At 37.5% G+C, this 24,622-nt stretch overlaps 1 protein-coding gene across 1 annotated transcript in view; it reads right to left on the bottom strand.

Annotated features, from left to right (window-relative positions):
- Positions 1 to 24,622, bottom strand: part of ntn4 (netrin 4) — a 100,027-nt gene that overhangs the window by 27,907 nt on the left and 47,498 nt on the right. The window contains exons 4-5 of the mRNA XM_039761260.1: positions 11,503 to 11,629; positions 10,648 to 10,836 (exon numbers count right to left, since the gene is read on the bottom strand). Coding sequence (XP_039617194.1) covers positions 10,648 to 10,836; positions 11,503 to 11,629 — 316 coding nt within the window. The remainder of the gene's footprint in view (positions 1 to 10,647; positions 10,837 to 11,502; positions 11,630 to 24,622) is intronic.

The raw sequence follows: 24,622 nt of genomic DNA on the forward strand, positions 1-24,622 counted from the left end.
GAATGCTTTTCTGCTCTGGCAGACAGCAAAAGAAGTAGTGAATAAGGAAACAAGACACAAGTCATTGCAAAAGCAATAATTAACGAGAACTTGCAGGGCATGGTCACTAAAAAAATTAAAAAACATTGCATGCTTGATTCAATTACTATTAATATTTATATCATTTCTTTTTCCCTAGCGTCATTGCTGGTTGTATTCTTATAGTACAAGTAATCTCTTAACACCAGAGGGTATTGATTCTGATTACATATAAGACACCATCCATTATATGAAAAACTACAGCAGCTCTTCTTATTTGTTCATTCAAAATAATGCAGTTGGGCAGAAGTCCAATGGATGTCCTTTAAATATTTTAAACTCCCAGCATAGAAAATCACTACAGGTGCCACTGCACAACTGGAAGCATTAATGATGGCTGTTGCCAAACAAGATCATAGCAAGAGTAGACTCATGGTTGTGTGAGGTATGATGAAAGTATTGGGGAAGCGACACATGAGCACAGTCGGCTTTATAGAGCTAGGAATAGAAATGAGACCAATTACTGCCAGCACATACTTATATAAAACCAACAGAAGGGCTTGGCACTGTCCAGGGTGGAATAAAATGCAATGTGGATGCCAGACAAATTTCCCAGGGGGGAAAAATTGACCCCAAAACAAAAGTTCACTGAATAAACCCATGGGGAGAAACTTTGCAGGCCTGTGCCAATTCTCTAAAATGCCTCATGAAGAGCAATTGTGGTCACTAAATAAAGTTCAACAAGGACTACACCTTTAGAAAAAAAACATAGTTAATGGTAGAAATAGGGAATCTGTGCAAAATTTGGTGGAGATAGCTTAAAAGGTGTAAATGTACAGGCCGGACAAACACACAAAGACCTTTATATATTAGATTAGATGGATAGTGCCTTCACTTAAACTACACAAATACTTCCTGGAAAGTAAATCAAAATGGTTAATTAAAGGTGCAAGACTGAAAATAATTAAATGGGAAGGTGTCTCACACAGAATATCTGAGCTTGACTTTTTCATCATTAGAACTATGGCAGCTATTACTAATACTATATGGTTTGTAATCATACATTTTGTATTTTGTTGCATTCTAGATTTTTAGTAAAGCACATTTTGATGATGCTTGTTGTGAAGGACACTATACAAAATAAGAAGAGTTTAAGTCCAGTCATTCCCTTTTAATCCAGTTATTCTGTTTATGACACTTTTCCCAGTGTTATGCACAATGCATAAATCAGCCATATCCAGTCCAAACGAGAGAGAGGAGGTTAGGATTGTCATACCCACCACATGACAAACCAACTCAGGATCCCAAATTAGGACCTAAGTGCAGCCATGCAATGGGTGAAACTTCAGCACCACACTAGTTCAGATGGAGTGGAACAGTGTGAGGTTCTTTATGGTGGCTGGAGTACCAAGTTTCCTTGCAGGGTGGAGGGCCTAGCTGCAGGTCTAGATGCAGATTAACGTCATACCCAGAACAGAGCAATTGCAGGTTAAGGCCCTTGCTCAAGGGCCCAACGGAGTGGAATCACTTCTTGGATTTACGGGATTTGAAATAGCTAACCTTTCAATTGCCAGTGCAGATCCCAAGCCTCAGATCCACCACTCCACCCAAACTCATAAAGGGTTGATCTAAAATATACAGTATATATTTGGGATATGGCAGTAAAATTGTAATAACCAGAGCAAACCAATACAGTAAAACAAGTCAAACTTGCAAACAGCACACACTCGATGACTAGGTCAGGATTTGGACTGAATATTCTATATAAAAAGACTGTGTGCTTGACATTCCACTCCATCTTGTTTTGTAGTTTGTTTTTGGATGTTTACTCTTCTCTCACAGCTCATATAGCCTACTGTGTAATATTTCTACTACAAATCAAAACACATTTAAATATGTGTATACATGCAAGTTAAAATTATGCATAAATATGTAAATATAGAAAAAAACATTTTACATATCCTTACATATCCATGGCATAAATTATAGTGGCACACTGGTTATGAATTATAACTGAAGCACACTTCACTTGGTCCATAACTTTATACTAGAAAATGGCAGTTAAGAAAATATTTGAACTGTTATTATGGTAATGCTGTGGATTTTTTTAATTAGTCTAGGGGCTCAGATTTAATCACATAAAAGGAGACACTTGAATGTCTGGTTCTCAAAGAAAAGTGGTCCATACTCCTCTTTTTCTGGCTTAGTATCATGGAGTTCTTCTGAAAGGTGCTCTTTAAATTCATGCCATGCACTCTGTACTATGGAGGCTGTCTGGCAAGGTGATGGGCCACAATGTTAGCGAGCTGCTCAGTGGCTCATAATCAAGCTGACATCTCGCTTTGGTTTGTGCTGCAACATCCTGCCAACTCATTGTTTCTCATTTGTTGTCAGCCAAATGGTTCCAGCTTTTGGCTTGATGCTAAGCTGAGTTTGCAGATCTTCTTGTTTTTCTTGGCATAATGGTGTGAATAACTTTGTGTTATGATCAGAGAGTATGAGTTTCGGTTGTAATGAAAAACATTCTGTCTGTTGTACAATGCAAATGTCAATTGGTGCAGGCAGCTAGCAGTGTCACTCGTAACTGCATTGTGCAAAGTGCTTCATTCTCAGCAGATGCTGATGCTGTTCTTTTCCTGTCAGCCATGGTGCTTACCTGTAGAGCTGTTCTTGTCAGCCATGGCTGCATGCCTGTGTCACTGTTTGCAGTAAGAAGGACCTGAGGCCCAGTTACATTACCAGTAGCCAGCATCATGGGTTGTGTTAGGCATATCATGTCATACAATACAATACAATACAATTTATTTTTGTATAGCCCAAAATCACACAAGAAGTGCTGCAATGGGCTTTAACAAGCCCTGCCTCTTGACAGCACACAAGCCTTGACTCTCTAAGAAGACAAGAAAAAACTCCCAAAAAAGCCCTTGTAGGGAAAAAAATGGAAGAACCCTCAGGAAAGGCAGTTCAAAGAGAGACCCCTTTCCAGGTAGGTTGGGTGTGCAGTGGGTGTCATATACTCTGGATTAAGGCCAAGGTCAAGGACCATTAATTTGTGAATTTTCACATGACAGATGAACAACCCTTAACATTTTTTATATATAGATTGTAAAGTCAACCTTTCACTGCTTATTTACATGGTGCCGATAGATTGCTCAGGTCTCTATAAAAGTAGGTATCTTGTGATTCATTAATTTGTTGCATTTTCTGCTTCTAAACACAATGCAAACCTTATGACACCAAATAGGATAAGACACACTTAAACAGATGAATCTTCTATAAATGGTAAGGAAATACAAAACAAAATACAAAAACAACAACAACAAAAATGGCCTGGCAAAACTAAATAAGCGATCTGCAAGAAATGAGTAAACAAGAATTTTATACTAACCCAGGATTCACTGAATCACTTTTAACTCCATTGTAAACAGTACAAGGTGCCTGTTACAACTTGAATCCTTATTTAGATTGAACTGAGGAAATTAACAGGGATTGGAAGTTTGAAAAATTAAAAGGAAAGTTAGATGTTCAAACTACATGCAAATCCTACAGAAGAGTTAAAACTGAAGACCGAATTAAGCTTTGGGTGGCACAATGGACCTAAACATAAAATGAAAGAGTTACCTTCTTTTTGTTCAGTCAGCCAAAACAAAATTGCACTATTGTTTTTTTACCTTGAGAATTGTCTACGAATGACAGGAATCTGCAATTTTCACACATTAATATTTTCCTTATTTTATAAGTAGACATCAACCCTTAGCCAATGCAGTGCTACAGTCAGTAAAACTGCACTCTTAATAGAGTGAAAGTCTCCAGCCAGTACCTTCAAATATGAATTATTTAACAATGTAGGCCCACACAGAGTTAATTACCATAACTGAACAATTAGGTGGTTTTTTAACTGTTTTTTTTTTTTTACAGATTTTTGAATCTTCTGTTGTTGTAGTGATGATTCTGGAGTGACTGACAATTGTCTGTAAAATGGCAACCACTCAAAAAAATGTCTGAAGTCGTCACTGAATTCAGTGTGTTAATAATAATTCATGTAAACAAGATCAGTTGTGACATTAGCCATGATACACTACAGTACTGAGAAGCAAATCAGCTTTATGTGGGTACACATATTGGAATAAAATGAATTGAATATTTGTTCGTAATGCACCATATAAGTCCAAGAAATGTGCTGTTATCAAGATTACACAGATTAAAACTAACAGCAAAGGACAAAACTAACAGACTAATAATTCAGAGGAGCAAGCAAGTGTGGGGATAGGAAGATTGATTTATTTGACAGGACTGGATGAAAGTAATTAGCTGACAACACAGTACAAATGTTGTTTCTATAAAAGTAGTGCACGCTCAAGATGTAAAGATACTGGGAACAATTGCTGTTTTAGAAAGTGGAATAACACGGAAGCCTCTTAACACTCCTATAATGTTTACAGTAAATAGAGACAGTTTACGTTTTGATAAAGTGCAAAATTTAGGAGCCTTGAGTAAAGTTAATCAAACATTGAAAGTTGTAGAGATGCAGTCTGAAAGTGAGAGAAAAACATTTTGAGAATTTTTCAAAGTGTGAATGACACATTGCGCCTTTGTGACGCTACATCTCTGTGATCAAAATTAATGTAACTTTCTAGTTCAGACTGCCATTCGTTAGAAGCGTGCTTAAAGAAAGAGCAATCTTTGTTCATCTTATGTGTGATGTTCAGACATCCTGTTTTTATACCTAAGCCACTAGTTATCACATGTTGGGTATGAATGTTGCCATATCCCCAACATCACATCATCTGCTATGCTCAGACTTGTTCTGTGCCCGCAATGTTTAGAATTTGATTCATGTTTGTCTACTGCATGTATCCTAACATGTCTACATTGTTACTAACTGGACCTTGAGCATTTCTGCTTTTGCCTATCTTTGCACAGCGGAGCTCTCTTAAAGGGTGTATCAGGTTATGTTTATTGCTGATATACAAGCTGTGAAGCTGAAGTACTTTATAACTGATAATCAGTATTACTTGTTGACAGATGTCAATTCAAAATATACAATTCTCTTTTTAAATTCTTTAGTACAATATATTCATTGTAAAAATAAACTCACTGTAGATATAAATTCAGTACAAAATTCACTATACTAAAGTCTTCTGTTCATGCTCTTAGGAGATATGATCTTCAAGGTTTCCAATGGAATGTGTTCAGAAAGGGACGTACGGAGGCGGCATGCTTAGCTCTCTGGCATAACAGCTACAGGGACGGTTCACAGTCTGTGAGTAGTTTATAAATTCTTTGTATTCAAATATGATTTGTTTTCTATATTCTGTTCTTCTCTTACCCCACAACATTGGACATACAGTATCTGTGTAAATGGTAACACTAAATTGGTTAGTTTAAGTGTTCAGAAAATGTCTGTCCATCAATAGACAGGCATTCTGTTGCCTGTTGATCTTGCGATGGGAAAAATAAATGAACTTATTTTTCATAATCTATACTAATAAAAGGCAAAGCCCTCACTGACTGACTGACTGACTCACTGACTCATCACTAATTCTCCAACTTGCCGTGTAGGTAGAAGGCTGATTCCTTACAGCTTCCTTACAAAAGTTGGGCAGGTTTCATTTCGAAATTCTACGCATAATGGCCATAACTAGAAGCTATTTTTCTCCATTTACTGTAATGGAGTTAAGCTCGAAAGCCGTGGGGGGCGGAGTTTCGTGTGACATCATCACGCCTCCCACGTAATTACGCAGTACGTAGAAAACCAGGAAGAGCTCCAAAAAGCGCTGAAGAAAACATGCATTATATAATTAAGAAGGCAGCGAAACAATTAGAAGCGAGCGAGTGACATATAAAACCATATTCAGCGGCTCACGTGAACTGATGTAGTGCGCAGACAAAAAGTAACAGTTCCAAAGAGTGCTGAACAAAAACCGAATTATATTGCTACGCTCAAATAGACAAACCACATGCTGTGGCGCAATAGTAGAGGCTTTGCCTCTAGCGCTGACGTCCGAGGTTCGATTCCCGAGAGGGGATGCACTGAGTATGTACGCACGCATTTTTATTCATTGTGGGTGATGGTTGACCTCCAAGGTTATTCCTCTTTTTATTTTTATTTTGTTTTATTGTAGAATCAACTCTTGCCGTGCTCATCCCTACCACCTTCCCATACCTCTTCATATCTTAAATCATTCTTGATTGAAAACTTTAGTGCCAGCTTAAGTGAAAAATTAAAGAAAATGTACTAAGTAACTGCAACACAAACACTGACTTAATCAGTTTTAATGCAAAAAGATGCTGATGAAAGAAGAGAAGAAGCGGGCTGCTAGGGTGGAGAAAACAAGAGATGCTCAGGAAGCAGCAGGCACCCCTGCTCTCTTTTCTGTTTCTTTTTCCGGTTTCTTTGTGGTGGTGGCCTGCGCCACCTCCACCTACTCAAAGCTTCATGATGCTCCAACAATGATGGACGGATTAAAAGGCAGAAGTCTACGTGACCATCATCATCATCAAGCCCTTCCGTGAGAATCCTAAATCCAAAGAGGACTGTTTCATTTATATTAGGTAGAATGCCCAGAGGGGACTGGGTGGTCTCTTGGTCTAGAATCCCTACAGATTTTATTTTTTCTCCAGCCGTCTGGAGTTTTTTTGTTTTTTCTGTCCCCCCTGGCCATTGAACCTTACTCTTATTCGATGTTAATTAATGTTGATTTATTTTGTTTTATAATTGTGTCTTTCATTTTTCTATTCTTTAATATGTAAAGCACTTTGAGCTACTGTTTGTATGAAAATGTGCTATATAAATAAATGTTGTTGTTGTTGTTGTTGTATCAACCTCTTAGCAAACGAATGCTAAACATACAGAGAATGAGTCTGAAAACTATGAATGCTCAAGTCAAGTGTAACGTGCAGTGCGCCGTTACTGATCCAGATATAAAGTAAGACTAACAAAGTACAACAGATGTGTGTACAGAATTAGAACAGTGCCTCCATTTACCTAGAGCAAAAAATTCCACAATTTATTTATTTATGCTTCATTATCACCTCCATATTTATGCTCTCTCAGTAGACCAGTAAAGCCCTAGTCTACACTTTTTTTGGAACAATGTTTGATGAAATGATTGAGTTACTTGAATGAGATCAACAGCTGTTTAGATTTATGACGAAGGAAATCCCACAAGTGCAATTTCCTAATGTCTACAGGATGCAACAAAACAACCCAACAAATCTTAGTAAACAAGTCCCTTTTTCCAGGTTTAACTACAGTAGTCAGACGTTCTAGACAAGCACAAATCAGTACATGGTTTTCTTGAAGCAAGAATTACATGTCCAGGAACTTTTGTGTAAAATATAAATATGTAACATGAAATTAATATTCAAATTATAAAATTTGTCTGTTTCTACAATCGCACTTTGCTGAATTACAGTAAAATATTTTCTATAATTATATTGTTATTTCCTTCTTAATAAATGGATTAAAATGCCTGTGTGTCCATCCATTTGCTATGTCTCTGTCATTCCCATAGATGGTACATCATAAACATTAACACTTCTTTTTACGAATCACATACCAAATGGCATATAAGAGACACTGTATAGTGGACTGCATATGTTAACACTGATGTCTACACTGATGAATTAGATTTCAACCTGTCTTAGACGGGTAGCACAGCTATATATTCTATAATGCAATAAGAAACTGAAGTTGTACAGACTTATGGCTTACAAATGTGAAATTAACATGAAAAGCACAACAATGGACACTCATGGTCATGACATTTAACTATTTTGAACAAGGCACATCCATCCATTATTTTTCAGTGACATAATCCATGAAAGTACTACATTTCATTGGCTTCCTGTTAGTTTTGTTTTAATTACCAAGGCACTGCTGCTCTGCTATTGTACAATGCCTAACACATCTTGAGATAAACTTGAGATATAGGTTCAAATAACACTTTTAAGATACCTAGGTACCAATATAACTTTGCGTAGACATTGGTTCAAGTAGATGAATACCTAAAACACTTAAGTTTTTCAGTTTGTTTACCTAATTATTTAAATATTATTCACCAGCAACTACAGAGGAAATATTGAACATCAACACCACAGCCCACATATCCAAATATGTGAAATCTATTGAAAGACTGTAGAATTTAGATACTATTTGAAAACTCAACAGTAATTACAAAAATGTCACTATCTGTTTCTAAAAGCAATTGAACTAGTACTAGAGATATCTCTGGAGTTTGTAACTATTTCTTGCTTGAACGTCCAGTTTTTCAAGTTAAATCACTTTAATGCCAAATGTAAAAAATATAATGACTTTTCAATTCATATTCACATCTGCCCACTATGTTAAAAAATCAGCATCATTCAATAACAATGGTTCAATTACAATAAAATAGCATTATGAACACAATATGACAATCCTTTCATAGTGTTATATATTCAATGTGATACATGGGGGATGCAGTTTAACGTCATACCCAGAACATCTTTGCTCATGATGCTGTGATTTTTGTGGAGTCAATGGAGGCTCTGATCAGGCCTTTCGAGAGACTGAGTGAGAGGTCTGAGTTTCTGGGCTTGCGAGTGTCCTGGATCAAAACAAGACCCAGGCCTTTAATGACCTCTTGGGCACAGCCATCAGCAGTGTGTCTATCTGCGGAGAGAGGTTTGCTTACCTTGGCAGTGACATTCATGTCTCTGATGACTCTTCACATGAAGTTAGTAGATGGATTGGGAGAGCATGGGGGGTCAAGAGGTTTCTGAAAACGGGTATGTGGTGCTCCCGCTATCTTTGCAAAAGGAGAAAGGACCAATTCTTTAGAGTCCTGGTGCTTCCTGTTTTGCTATATAGTTGCGAGACATGGACGCTATCCAGTGAGCTGAGACGAAGACTGGACTCCTTTGGTACTGTGTCTCTCCGGAAAATCCTTGGGTATAGCTGGTTTGACATTGTATGTAATGAGCGGTTGTTAACAGAGTCCCAATTGTGGCACATTACCTGCATTGTGAGGGAGCATCAGATGCGGCACTATGAACATGTGGTGTGATTCCCCAAGTGTGATCCAGCTCACAGGATCCTCATTGTAGAGGACCCAAGTGACTGGACCAGGCCAAGGGGATGCCCGCGTAATACCAGACTAGATGGTCATATTTGGAGGGTGGGACTGGACCACATATCTGCCTGGGGGGTTGCCAACCAGGATCCTGAGCTTTTTCGTCTTGCTGTACCATTGTATCCCTAACCTGACTTGACCTGACAAGAGTTAGAAAAAAGAAACACTTTTTCTACTCATGTAACAGATGAAAGTAAGACAGATTTCAGATTGCTTGGAGTAAACCACATATTTATGAATTGAAAATTGCCCCAATTAAACTAATTTAAAATAGAGGTATTCTTTATAAATAAATTGAACTGTTTAAAACTAGATTGAAGACTTGCTTCTATTCTCTAGCTTTCCATGACCTATGTACATGACACTGATGGTTCCCTCCTTCTAGTCATTTGTTTGTTTTCAGTTTACTGCTGGTTGTGTTGTGTTTTATTGTATTTATTTTATTTATGTTTGTTGTGTGTTTTAATGTAAAGCACTTTGACTACAACATTACTGATGTTTTTTTAAATGTGCTCTATAAATAAACTGACATTGATGTCGACATTGACAACAATGCTGTACTGCTGGAACATACAGTGACATACAGATACTAGATATTAAAAACAGGCCCACCATTTTTAATACTGAATGTCTGTATCGTTTATGCAGTTCTGACATAAAAGCTCTTTTGAAGCTAGTTGGGTCACCTTGTAGATTTTGAAACAAACTGGCACCATGCATAACTCTCCAGAATCTACCCCACTGCTAATTGTATGACACTGCAAGTTCCACCAAGTTATTCCAATAGTTGTGCCACTCTACTCTGTTTGTTTTGTAGACAAGCTTACATGATCCTAAGAGATAACAGTAACTCACTGATCATTGTCAATCATGCGTCTACTCAAAAAACAGCATGGCAAAAATCCCCCATATAATAAAATTGTTTTTGTTGTGTTTCTTGATGCTCCAGGTAAGTGGCTAGCAATTTCTAATCTCAGCCAAAAGGGCCTCCAACATGCATCATGACAACAATGGCCCTATGAATCTATAAACCTCTGTTCTGAGGATGGACCAGTTAATTCTCCATGAAATTATTGACACTAGAATTTCCGAAATATGCCAAAAAAAATTTTCTTACTGAAAATTTTGTCATGAAAAAAATGAACATTTTTATATACATTAATGAACACCACTGATATTAGAAATAAAACTGAGATTTATAGAGAGACATATTTTTAGAGAGTGTCTAATTATAGATAGATAGATAGATAGATAGATAGATAGATAGATAGATAGATAGATAGATAGAATAAGAAAGGTGCTATATTAAATAATTAAAACAAATAAGAAAGGTACTATATTACTTAGACAGATAGATAGATAGAATAAGAAAGGTGCTATATTAAATAGTTAAATAAAACAAATAAGAAAGGTACTATATTACATAGATAGATAGATAGATAGATAGATAGATAGATAGATAGATAGATAGATAGATAGATAGATAGATAGATAGAAAAATTCCATTTCTTACGCTTGCAGGAATCTGGAGCAGAAAATGGTTTGTGGAGGTCTCTGTAAAAGCCCATCCTACACTTTTGGCAGTGCACTCCCTCAGTGTTGTGTTGGCAGTTGTCACACACTCCACCACTGTGGTTTTCTGATGTCAGCCACAGTGTCATATCAAAATGACAGCTCTCTGCATGTCCATTGCATTTGCACTCTGAATTTCAAGCAGAAAACACAATTCACTACACATTAGGTATTAGGTTATGTAAAACTTATAGAATGTATTACTGATTGAACAAATTATCAACTATAACTTTGACAACTAAAATACATTTTATGTTTTATTATATCTGTTTCAATAATGTATTCAAATCATATGTTTCTTATATAAATGATTACTTTTAATATGGAGCAATGTAAAACAATTCTTAAACATTTTATATACTGATATGATTCTTTTATAATGTGGGAAAAAGGAGAATATGTTCTTTTTATTTTTCAGTGAATAGTTGCATACCATTTTATGTGTTAAATATATTAAATTCAGATTTTTCATAAAATGGTATAATATAATATGTAGAGTTGAAATTATTCTTTTTTACTAATATACAATAGACCTGAATACAGTTTGCAGCTTGTTGATTTCATATCAGATACATTTGGTGCACTTGGATGTAGCCCTAAATGTCAGTAAGGATTCACTGAAACAATACAAAATCTTCCTTAACAAGTTTCACTGTTTCTACAGAATCAAAATCCACTAGTGAGTCATATTTATGCAAATTATCCTTAACATATTTAAAAAATGTGGGGCTATGCATAGCATAAATGAATAGAGAAAGTAAACTATCGCTGTAATGTCTGCAGTCATTTTACTTACTTTTACATTCATTGGGAGCTCCAGTAATGCCATTTGCAGGCTGCCAGGGTTGATCATTGTAAAGAGGTGCACAGAGCTGGCAATGGTCACCTGCCGTATTGTGCTTACAAATACACTTCCCATGAATCTGCAGGGCAGAGATGAGTGATTGTTGATGAGGTTTTTATTTTTTCTTTAGGCTGTATTAAACATAACTATGGATTAAAATATGCACTTCAAAGGTTTTAAGTATTATAATTACTCAAAGATGAGATACAAAGTCTATCATACAAAAAGGTTTCTTTATAATACATTTACAGACAGATCCTGTGGATACATTTTATAAGAAAACAGGAAGAGATTATTATGTTGATCATTGACTTCCATGTCAGTATAAGAGATGGAGACACGTGCCCTATGCATGAATAATTAACCACGTGGTGATAAAAAACAAACCTTGAAGGAGCCTGACACCCTCCCCCACAAACAGAAGAGACTCTATAAATAAATAATAATAATGATAGATTAATTACAATTTACAAGTAATTTATATCTTTTTGATAGAAGAAAAAGTGCAAAAGTATCAGCACAGACAGTTTGGAGAGCCTTCAGCGCAACTTCAAAAAACAATCATGACACACCAATTTGAAATTTCTGCCTTTAAAAGACCTATGTAATTTTTTACTTTTGACTACAATTTTGGCATTTCCACTTTGTTTTGTTGAAATTTATGAATGCACATCTCTGCTTCTTTGATCTCACAGAGGCACAGTGGTACAGTGGTTGTCACTGCTGTAATACAGCACAGGTCACTTTTTTGGCCACAATAATCTCTCCACTATAGTTGGTAGACGTTTCCCTAGCCCTCAGGGACATTTTAAAGATGATTGAACCATTATAATCCAGTCTATTCTAGTTCAGTTAGTCCTTCCCCATTGACTTCAATGCATTTTGCTGAGTTTAACGATATTTGCTAACTCTTCCGTGATTTGTCTGAACTTGAGGCGAAGCGAACACTTGACATCTTGAACAAGCGATACAAGTCTGAAATAAAAATGAAGCCAGAAAACAACCAACTTCCATCCGTTTTGAAAAAATGACAGAACAAAATTTTGGGAATGGTATAAAAATATGCTCTGCATTCCTAAAATAATAACACTCTTTCTCAACACATAAAGATACTTAAAATCAGCAATCCCTCATTCCTGTATGCAGTCAGATAATATGTTACTCATGCAATGTTGTGTTTGGGAGGAATTCCCTTTCAATTTAAGATACTGCCACTAGAAGATTTAATTCAGAAACATAATATTAAGTTTGCTTTTAACACTGATTAACACTAATTAGCATTTAGCTGTATGTTTATTTTTTCAGTTGTAACAGTAATTAACTGGCTAGCAAGGTGAAACATTGGATTAGTAAAAAATTATTTTCACTTAAAATTAAGAAAAGTGAAAATTTAATAAATGACAGTTCTGTAAATTGTAAGGAAATACTGATAAGTTACATTACAAAGAGTTAGTATTTTACTTTGTCAGAATTAAAAACATTATTTTTGTGTGAACAAATATTTCAATCGAACAAAAAACAATTATGTAACAATATGAAATAGTGAACCCAAACACTGCCCATCACCCTTCACCTCCATCTACTGTATGTTCCATCTCTTGTGCCATGCAATTAGGAATAATAACAACACCATCTTGCCATAATTCCTCACGCAAATAGAGGAGCCACTGAATCACATATTACTTTTTATAAATAAACTGAAACAGTTTTGGGTAGGCTCACTGATGCTTTGTGAATTGTCAATGCAGGTAAATCCTAGTCTATCAGATTACAAAATGAGGACAGACGATTCTTCAAAGTGATCTGGAGTTTTCCATCAAAAAGAAAGGATCTAGTTAGTAACCCCTGTGCGTACTGTACTTTTACATTAGCAGACAGAGAGAGCTAAGCTGAAGAGGTCTGGTAATAGACATCATCAAAAAAGAGAGGGAGAAATTAAAGACTAAAAGAAGAGGGCAGAACAAGTACATTTTGTGTAAATACTAAGGCGACTGAAATACCAGAGGGGATCAGGTTTAAAGCTCATTAACAGTAGTTATAAGGGCAAGATAAAGCCTTTATTCATGTTTAAGAGAATAAAGACATAATTAGGATTCCTCAGGGAAGGTTTGATATTTTTGAAGATGATATCCCAGCAGAAATATGATAATACAATACGTAGCTCATAAAGAGAAGAATACATTTGTAGAAGGACCTGTGTGTCATGGAGTGAGGAACTCAATCGTAATTTCTGAGAGGGCAAAAGGAGCTTGCAAGAAACAAAAGAAGAGAGCTGGGTAGAGGCAATGTAAGAAACACCCTGAAGGCCCTTACTGCAGATTGTAGTTACAGATTGAAAAAAACAAGAAGAGGAAGGAATGCTAAAGTGAGGCTGAATGGAATGAATAGAGGCCAGAACTACTGTATAGCTTACCCAACATGCTAATGGTAGACAGAACACTGAGTTGATCACTTAAAAGTAAGGCATGAATAGTAAATATTGGTAAATGCATGTGCCATCAAGGTGTGTGGCCTAAGTGTGTTTTTGTTATGCACTAATCCAGTAAAGCTGATGCCATGATGTGCTCTTGGTGACACTTACAGGACTTGAGACTGAAAGTTCCAAAATCCATTGTATTTTATTTGCATGAGAGGGCAATTGAAGACTTGGCAGGGAACCAGGTTGATGGGGCAGAATGACTTAACAAATTCCAAATTGGAAACAGTACACCCAATAATACAATTTATAACCTGGAAGTGAGATATCTTCATCATACCTAGAAATTTCTTTCCATTGTAAATAAATCTAGAGAGCAAAAACAGAATTTCTTGCCAGGAAAAAGAAGGAGAGTGGTGCTGAGGTCATAGAACGTATAAACTGTCTTGAAACAACATTTGTCTTGACCATGGCTAGCTGTAAATACAAAGACAAAGAAGTTTCAACAATGATACGACTGACATCTTGACATCTGTAAAACCACAACAAGAACTTGAGATTTCATGTACAGATGAGAATACGTCAGTGCCCAGATAATTGGCCCAGTTAGTAATAGGGATGGCACATAAGAAATTGATTGAACAAGCAGTGGGATCGAGTGCAAAAATGAAATATTTGAGGCAAATTATTTAATAGCCAAACATGGATCGAAAGATTTTGAAATCTTAATCAATCTGAAAAGATCTAAAACATGTACACTATCCCTAGGAACAAACCTGGATACAGACACCCTTGTATAGAATCCTGTAGTTTGTATTATTACTTATGTAGGGGTGAGAAGCTTTGATGTATGAATAACTTCTGCCACTGGCTCTAGAAGACAACCTTACTAATCCAAAAGAGGTAAGAGATGTCTGAATTTGAAAGCAGTACTATTGATAGAGCCGATTACAATATTTTATTTCATGCTGTCCAAAACCTGTCACTGAGCTGATTAAATGACTTTTCAGCATCTAGAGAAAACAACACTGCAGTGTGAAGAAAAGAACAGACTGGATCAATAACATGAAATAGTCTACATAAATTATGTCATATTTAATGGAAACAGATTAATCCAGTTTGCTCTGGGAGGGCTGGTTTATCTATACTAATAAAAGGCAAAGCCCTCACTGACTGACTGACTGACTCACTGACTGACTGACTGACTCACTGACTGACTGACTCACTGACTCATCACTAATTCTCCAACTTCCCGTGTAGGTAGAAGGCTGAAATTTGGCAGGCTCATTCCTTACAGCTTCCTTACAAAAGTTGGGCAGGTTTCATTTCGAAATTCTACGCATAATGGTCATAACTAGAAGCTATTTTTCTCCATTTACTGTAATGGAGTTGAGCTCGAAAGCCGTGGGGGGGGCGGAGTTTCGTGTGACATCATCATGCCTCTCACGTAATCATGCATTACATAGAAAACCAGGAAGAGCTACAAAAATCGCTGAAGAAAACATGCATTATATAATTAAGAAGGCAGCGAAACAATTAGAAGCGAGCGAGTTACATAAAACCATATTCAGCGGCTCACGTGAACTGATGTAGTGCGCAGACAAAAAGCAACAGTTCCAAAGTGCTGAACAAAAACCCAATTACACTGCTACGCTCAAACAGACAAACCGCACGCCGTGGCGCAATAATAAAGGCTTCGCCTCTAGCGCCGAGGTTCGATTCCCGAGAGGGGATGCACTAAGTATGTACGTGCGCTTCTCGATTCACTTTAGCCTCGCATCCCCTTGGTTTGAGACGTATGAAAAAATATGCGGTTCACGCAGAAAGACAGATCACCAATTGAAGCTGTATGAATAATGGATACTTTATTCGCGATAAATGATTGTTTTGGTAAAGCAATACTCGTATTCATTAGATGAACGGTAAAAAAGTAAGAGCGAGGGGAGGGTAACTTATTGAGGCACACAGGCAAAACCACAATAGCACGCGGGCTCGATGTACTGCAGTGCACGTCAACTCGATCTGAATTGCGCGATCACATTTGAAAAAATATTTCTTTTCAAGTTCTATTTAGTCCATATGACTCAAGGCCCACGGGCCACATCCGGTCCGGCGTGTAATTATATCCGGCCCGCGAGATCATTTTATATACAGTACTGTATTATTGTTATTAATGGCCCTGGTAACACAATAAACTACAGATCCCATAATGCAGCGCTTCAGCTGCCTTGCCAAACACTTACCGCGTTAATCAAGTCTAGCTTATGATGCTGCAAGTTATTGCGAAGCTAGCCCACACGATGCCGAAGAGAAAAGGTGATTCTGAACATAGAGCCTTTAAAAACCGATGGGAGGCTGAGTATATGTTTACTGACATTGCCAGTAAACCCGTGTGTCTCATTTGTGGAGCTAATGTGGCTGTAATTACAGAATTTAATCTAAGACGGCACTATGAGACAAAACATCAAGATAACCTGAAAGACCTGAATGCAATGCACAAGATACAGAAAGCAGAAGAGTTAAAGAAGAATCTGACACTTCAGCAGACGTTTTTACCCGTGCAAAATCACAAAGTGATTTCAAGTGAAGCTACTTTTATGGGAGACACAAATGCACCAGTGCAACTTGCCCCAGTTTCCCTGTTGCCAAGTAATGTTGAAACAAGTCGGCACTACAGTGTTCCCAAATACGCACTTTGCTGATAAACTGAGCACACTGCGCACTGAGTTCGCATGGCGCTTTGGTGACTTTGAAGAACAAAAAAAGAATTTGGAGTTGTTTCGCAACCCATTTGCTGTCGATGTGGAAACTGCATCTGTGCAGATTCAGATGGAGGTGATTGAGCTGCAGTGCAATGGCACACTGAAGGCAAAGTACGATACTGCATGGCCCGCACAGTTTATTCACTCCATTCCCGCAGAAATGCTCCAGCTTCGTCTACATGCCTTGTGTATATCTGGTACCACATATCTGTGTGAGAAGCTCTTCTTAGTGATAAAGACTAACAAAACAGCACACAGGAGTCGCCTCACTGATGAGCACCTGCAGTCCATCCTGAGAATCTCCACAACACAGAACTTTATGTTTGGTATGAACGAACCTGTTGCCAAAAAAAGATGCCAGGCGTCCAGCTCTAAAATGACATATGAGCAAAGACAACTGAATAATTTGATTTGTTATTGCTGAAAGGAACACATTTTTATTTATATTTCTAGGTTTTGTTATGCACCATGTTCATATTTGAATTTGTATAATTTTGACAGGATATTTAAAATTTAAGTTTATTTTTTATATAAAATTACATAAGAGTAAAAAAATTTGAATGTTTGCTCTTTTAACGTTTACTTTATTTCTAACTTGTATAATTTAGACAGGATATATTTTTATGGAGAGCAAAATATTATAAGTTATTTAAGGTTTGAGTTGATTTATTCCGGAATAATATTCTGACGACTAAATAAAAATTCCTTCTATTTAAAATTTAAATAGAACTTGAACAGAAACGATAGTTCATTATATCCACGCAGACTTGCATGTAAGAGCGGGAGTCATCCGTTTTAACAGGCAGCGAATTGCACTGATACGAAATAGCCTGCCCATTTAATTATTTAGGAATGGATAAATAACTTAAGATTTTGCACAACTAATGTTTTTCATTTTTCTTCCTTCAAGGATTCTGGCACCCCCAGCAACAGTTGCTCGCACCCCAAAGACTGTATATACTAGGCTTGGGCGGTAAAACGGTAATATGGTATCCCGGGATCTAAAAATAGCAACGGTGTCAGTTTCAATACCGTTATACCGTCATAAAAACAATGCACTTATATAGGAGACAAGGATTAAATATTAAATATAATTTATTTAATGCCTAAAAATGCGTATGCGATGCGTGGTTGTCATCACGTGACAGCGTGGAGGAGAAAGAGAGAGGTGGGGAAAGATGGCGAGTCGCGCACCAAGTGACCTGGTCTCGAAAAAGAACACAACTTCTGCAGTTTGGCAGTATTTCGGGTTTCGGCCGAACGAGAAGGGAGAGGCGGTAAATACGGACGAGGCAATTTGCAAATTGTGCAACAAAAAGGTGACCGCGAGAGATGGAAATACATCGAACCTAAGGTCGCATATACGAAACCACCATCCACTCACTGCTGCGAGGATGGACCCGAGTTCACTCAGTGCAACAGTTTCAACGCCTCCCGATGCAGGACCAACAACATTTAGGTCCACCGCCAGTACGCAGCCGACGATAATGGGGGCCTTCGGAAAGCAACAAAGTACAAAAGGGACAGTGTCCGTTGGAAAACCTGTACTGATGCAGTGACAAAATACTTGGCGAAGGAAATGGTCTCTTTCCACACAGTGGAAAAAGTCCTTACGGACATGGTAAAGGTCCTAGATGCCCAGTACGAGCTGCCTGGACGGAAATATTTCTCACAAACAGCCGTCCCACATTTATATAGTAAAGTTAGAGACAATGTTCAAGTACTGCTGTCAGCGTCACACAGTTATTCCTTAACAACTGACATGTGGTCGTCAGTTAACATGACTCCATATATGTCTCTGACTGTCCATACTATTACACCTGACTGGAAACTTGAATCCAAATGCCTCCAAACTACGTATTTTCCTGAGAGTCATACAGCAGACAATCTTGCTGCTGCGCTCAGAGCTGCACTTCAGGAATGGCAACTTGACGAGAAAAAACTTTCAGCCATAACCACTGACAACGCTGCCAACATTCATGCCGCAATCAGGTCCCTGCATTGGCCGTGGCTATGCTGCTTCGGTCACAATCTAAACTTGGCTGTCACAAATGGATTGCATGACCAGAGGCAAAAAACCGAGCGCGCCCTCGGACTATGCCGTAATATTGTCGGGGCCTTTTCACACAGCTGGCAACGTAAGCATGAACTCCACAAGAAGCAAGTGGACTTGGGACTCCCAAAACATAGTCTCATAACGGTAAGCATAAAGCGTGCAGAGAGTTCCTCAGGGCAGGGGCTCAAATATAAAAAAGGATATATATGTATATATATGTATATATATGTATATATATATATATATATATATGTATGTATATATATATATATATATATATATATATATATACAGTATATATATATATATATATGCTTTGCATCACATAAATTATATTGAAAAGTAGGCTATATTAAAATAGAAAACCATTTTTAAATTGTAATTTTTTTCCTGTATTTTTTATCAAGTAAATGCAGGCTTGATGCGCATAAGGGACTTATTTAGCCTGAAATAAATGTGCATGCAAATTTCACCAAGTGGAATAATATACGTTAATGGACTTATTTATTTATGCATTCATTTGTTTATTTAGGCCTATTTATTCATTCATTCGTTTATTAACGAATGAATTGGCCTAAATAAAACAATTTCGCTTATTTATGCCTATTTATTCATTCGTTGTTATTTATGCCTATTTATTCATTCATTTGTTTATGCCTATTTATTCATTCATTTGTTTATTTAGGCCTATTCATTTAGATAGATAGATAGATAGATAGATACTTTATTTAATCATTTATTCATCATTCATTAATTAATTCATCCATCCATCCGTCGGCAGGACTGCGCAACTTGCTGGGGCTCCAAACTGGCAATGGTGGAGCGAATCCTCGAGCAGGCCCAAGCGATCAGACACGTCCTGTCTGATGACAGAAGGAGCAGCCTGTCCCTGACCTGGCAGGACATGGACGTCTTGAAAGCTGTTCACGAAGCACTGAAACCAGTCGGTGACTTCACTGATATTTTGTCAGCAGAAAATTATGTGACCAGTTCCTGTATCCTCCCCATACTACAGCTCTGCAGGGACAATGTGTTGGCTGCGTCAGAAAATGACCCCAGCTAACAAAGTCAATCAAAACTGGAATTCTAACAAAGCTGGAGGCCAAGTATGAATCCAATTCAGTGCGCAAAATATTGCGAAAATGCACTTTCCTTGACCCTCGTTACCGTGGAGGATATGAGACGGATGACAACGCATTGGCTGAGACCAAGGCTGAATTACAGGCTGAGATCGTGAGCTTAGAGGCAGCAGGTCCAGTGGCCATCAGAGTGGAAGAGGGAGAGGAGCAACCTGCACCCTCACGAAAAAGATGACTTTGGGGAGTATGCTGCAAAAAAAATCTGATGCAATGGCAGGTCCCGTCGGCACCGTAGAGGACCGAGTCGGAGCTGAAATAACAGCCTACTGTTGGGAGCCAGTTACTCAAGGAGACGAGGACCCACTTCTCTGGTGGAAAAATGCTGCCGGGTGTTTTCCCCAGATGTCGCGAGTGGCACGAAAGTACCTGTGCGTCTGTGCCACAAGCACACCATCGGAGCGGGTTTTCAGCACCGCAGGTGAAGTTGTCGGTCCACAACGTGCCCTGTTAAAGCCGGACAAAGTAAACATGCTGGTTTTTCTAGCGAGAAATCTTGAATAGATTGATGCCACTTGCCATTCGTTCCTTTTCGCACTGTGTTTATTTTTATTTAATTGATTCAGGTATTTTTATTTGGTTTACGTTAAAACGATATTGGAAAGAAGACGTTTTTGTTTAGGACTATTGCTTGGCAATACTTTTTATAATATGGATGATGTTTATGTTAATTCAACTCTGGTTGACTGTTGTGGGTCTAGTTGCACTTTTTTATAAGCTGCTCATATTTGTTATTAAAAGTTGTTCTGGCGGTGTGATTTAATTTAATTGATTTGTGTGCGCTCGCGGAAAACTGTTCTGGATGTTTATGTTAATTTAATTCTGTTTGACTGTTGTATTTGCACTTTTTTATAAACTGCTATTTGTTGCTAATAAAAGTTGTTAATATTGTTCTGCATGTTATTTTGTTATTGTTTCAGTATTAGTGTTTGATATTCAGTTTCTGAACGGTTTAGGCACAAGCCAACAGTTTGGTGATGCTGTCTGAGCCTTACGTCACAAATTTTTTTATTATTCACGGTAATACCGTATACCGAGGTAAAATAGGAGGAGGTTTGACGGTATCAAAATTTGGATACCGCCCATCCCTAGTATATACGTGTATATATATATATATATATATATATATGTATACAGTATGTGTGTGTGTGTGTATATGTATATATGTAGATATGTATGTATATATATGTTTATATGTGTGTGTGTATGTATAGGGGGCGTCCGTCCTGGTTATGTTGGGGGCCTCGGGTAAAGGGCTTGGAAGCCCAGCCCTGTAGAGACCCGTGGCCACCTCCAGGCGGCGCCCCAGTGCCTGATTATCCCGGGAGCCCGGCACTTCCACCACACCAGGAAGTGCCGGGGGGAAGACGACAGGGGACACCCGGACGGCTTCCGGGTGCGCAGCTGGCACTTCTGCCACACAGGCGTGTGTCCGCGGGACATTGCCGGGAAGCAGCTGGAGCCCATCCGGGTTCCTATAAAATGGGCCGCCTCCCTCCAGTCAGCAGTGGATGTCGGGTGGAAGTGGACAGAGCTGGAGAGAGGACTGGAGGCGGCCATGAAAGAAAGGCACAGAGACTGTGAGCCCTGGACTTTGGGGAATCAGTGCAAGAGGCACTGGGGTTTTGGGTTGCACGTAATTTGTAAATAGTGTAAATAAATAGTGTGTGGTGGAACTATGTTGTCCGTCTGTGTGTGTCCGGGTCAAAGTTCACAGTATATATGTAGATATGTATGTATATATATGTATTTGTGTGTATATATGTGTGTGTATGTATATGTATGTGTGTATATGTAGATATGTATATATATATATGTATATATATGTATATATATATATATATATGTATATATATATATGTATATATATATATGTATATATGTGTGTGTGTATATATATGTGTACATCTGTATATGTATATGTATGGATATGTATATACACTACACTACTTCTCCGCTGCGAAGCGCGGGTATTTTGCTAGTATATAATAAATTGAAACAGGTATGCCAGAAGTTTAGACACTCACTTCACTAAAACATTGATCTGAAACTCTGATATTGGGTGGGGTCTTAATGGTGTTTTCCAGCAGTGTGCTAATAACTGTGTTGACTCTAGAGCTTAAATAAAACAAAAATGAGCGTTAAGAAAGAAAGAGAAAGTGAGTTCCAAAAACAGTATTACTGTATTTTATTTATTTAACATTTTATTGAATCTTTTAAAAGGAAGCTACATTCCATACAAGCAAGGCAGACTTGACAAAATTAAGTTCAAATCAACCCCCAACCATGAAAAAGAGAGCTAGGCCAACAGGTATAGTAAAACTTTAAGAGTATGGGAAAAAAAAGGGAGAACATTGTTTTTCCCAATTGAAATACTTATTCTACAATGTAATTGATTAGATCCTGCCAGGTTTTAAAAAAAGTTTGCAAAGATCCTGTAAGTGAGAATTAGATTTTTTCCAATTTCAAATAGTATACTGTATAACATCAGCTACCCACTGACTTAAAAGAGGTGAGCTAGGATTCTTCCGGTTGAGCAAAACAAGTCTACGTGCCAATAGTGTAATAAAGGCAATTACAGTTTGTTTGTCCTTCTCCACTTTAAGCCCATCTGGAAGAACACCAAACCCCACTGTTAATGGGTTAGGAGAGACTGTGACACCAAGGCTGTCTGAAAGGCATTTAAAGATTTTTGTCCAGAATGATGTTAATTTGGTAAATGCCCAATGAGGCTGGAGCTTGATTGCAATGTTTGCGGGTTGGATCCTACCCTGTAAATATTTTGGACAATTTTAAATGAGACAGTTGTGCTGAACAAAAGATTTTAAGTTGAATATGTTTTTATATATTACAGAAATGCTGTCTCAAAACTGATCAATATTTCTTACGGAATAGTAGTAGGTGGGAGGTGAGGAAAACTGGGCATTTCTGTTTAGCAAAGTTTCTAATTTGGAGGTAGTGAACTGCATATGCGTTTGAGAGGGTGGAAAAAGGTGGTTACCATGTAGAGGTGTCACAGATAAAAGCTTCTCCATCTCGAAGTACTTCCTACATTGGTTCCATATTATGATTGGGTTGTTAGTATATTGGCGATAACTCGTATTTATTGGGGTACAAAGCAATAAAAATAAACAAGTACAGCAGGATTTCATTTTTGGTCTGTGTTCATCGGTTTGTGTCAATGTTCAGGTTTTTATAGTTTGTATATTTGCCGCTCAGTAATACTGTAAAATTGAATGTTAGGTAGAGCCATGCCACCTTCTGCCTTAGTTCTTTGTAGGGTCGCCCTTTGGATGCATGGATGTTACTGTATTTTAAATCACAGAACAAATAATTTAAAAAAACATTTGAAACACGAATGTGTGCAGTATGCTGACCTCACAATTATGCTTAAAGATTTTAACAGTTTTTGCTGATGATACCATAACTCAAGGAATTACAAATGGTTTAATGATTACACAAAAATCCACGGACAAATGCACACTATGTATGGTTGAATGCTTATTTATCAAATTAAATTATCAAAATAAATTTTTGAGACATTTATAAACATTCATTGATTGTTTGTTTGGTCTGACCTGTATACATTTTTATATCACACTCAGGAGTACCCTGACAAAAGTATTGACTCCTCAAAAGTTCTCTCACTGCATTAAAAACTTAGTATTAAATTTTTAAAGCATCAGCGCTCCATGTACTTTATGGTGGGCTGTTCAAAACCTTCCCATAATGCAATGCATATCCTCCTTTTGAATCAAGAGAAGCTGATATTGTGCAAAAAGAAATAAAAAATAAACCAGATAAGTGTGTAAAGCATATGATAATTTAAAATATTTTAGTTTTCTATTCATTTTATGATCTGTTCAATTTCTTGTGGATTTTCAGTGCTAGATGACATAACTCTGAAGGTAGTGTATGGAAATATTTTACTATTCACAGCTGACACACACATGCAATTAGGAGACAATTTCAGGGCTTGGCTGACTGCAATTGCACTCCAAACCAGGGGTTGGTGCTGTCACTTAATGTACTTTTTCTCTTTCCCCCTCTACAGAAAAGACGATTGACAGACCTTTCATAATATATTTACCATTCAATAGCAGCAAAAAACACTGACAGCTTATTAGTAATCAAATTATAACCGTATTATTTGTCATAGTACATGTAATTTTTCACAGGTTTTATTGTGCTATTTTAGAAAGATTTGAATTTAATTTTACTCATTTATTATTTATACATCTCAAATCTAGTAGTTTAATTTCAATAGTTCAATCTCGTTGCTCGTGGTACTTTTGACTTTCCTGGTTAGACCTTTGCCTGGCTTTGATTTAGGTTCTGGTTCTGGTTCACTCACAATAATCCCTAATAATCACAATGATGTCATAAATATGGCTCATAATGCTACCTTAACAGGTAAGGATTTTAACAAGACAGATGATGGGATTATTTCACAAGAAGGATTATGTTTTTGTCTGCTCTCTCCATAGCAACGACATGCTAACCCCATAAAAGGAAGAACTGAAACATAAACAGCAATTGTTGACCCTGAACATCATTTACACGTCTGATTTCCCAAGAAGGAGTATGGACAGACTGTTTGTGTGTCTGAGGCTGAAAAAAGAGGGAAAAACAGAAATATCTAAACACGATCACCCTGATGAGAAGAGATGCTGGCGTCTACTGGGAGATCGCTTAAGTGCTC

The sequence above is a fragment of the Polypterus senegalus genome, chromosome 8, assembly GCF_016835505.1.
Source record: "Polypterus senegalus isolate Bchr_013 chromosome 8, ASM1683550v1, whole genome shotgun sequence".
In the NCBI taxonomy this organism is placed as follows: Eukaryota; Metazoa; Chordata; class Cladistia; order Polypteriformes; family Polypteridae; genus Polypterus; species Polypterus senegalus.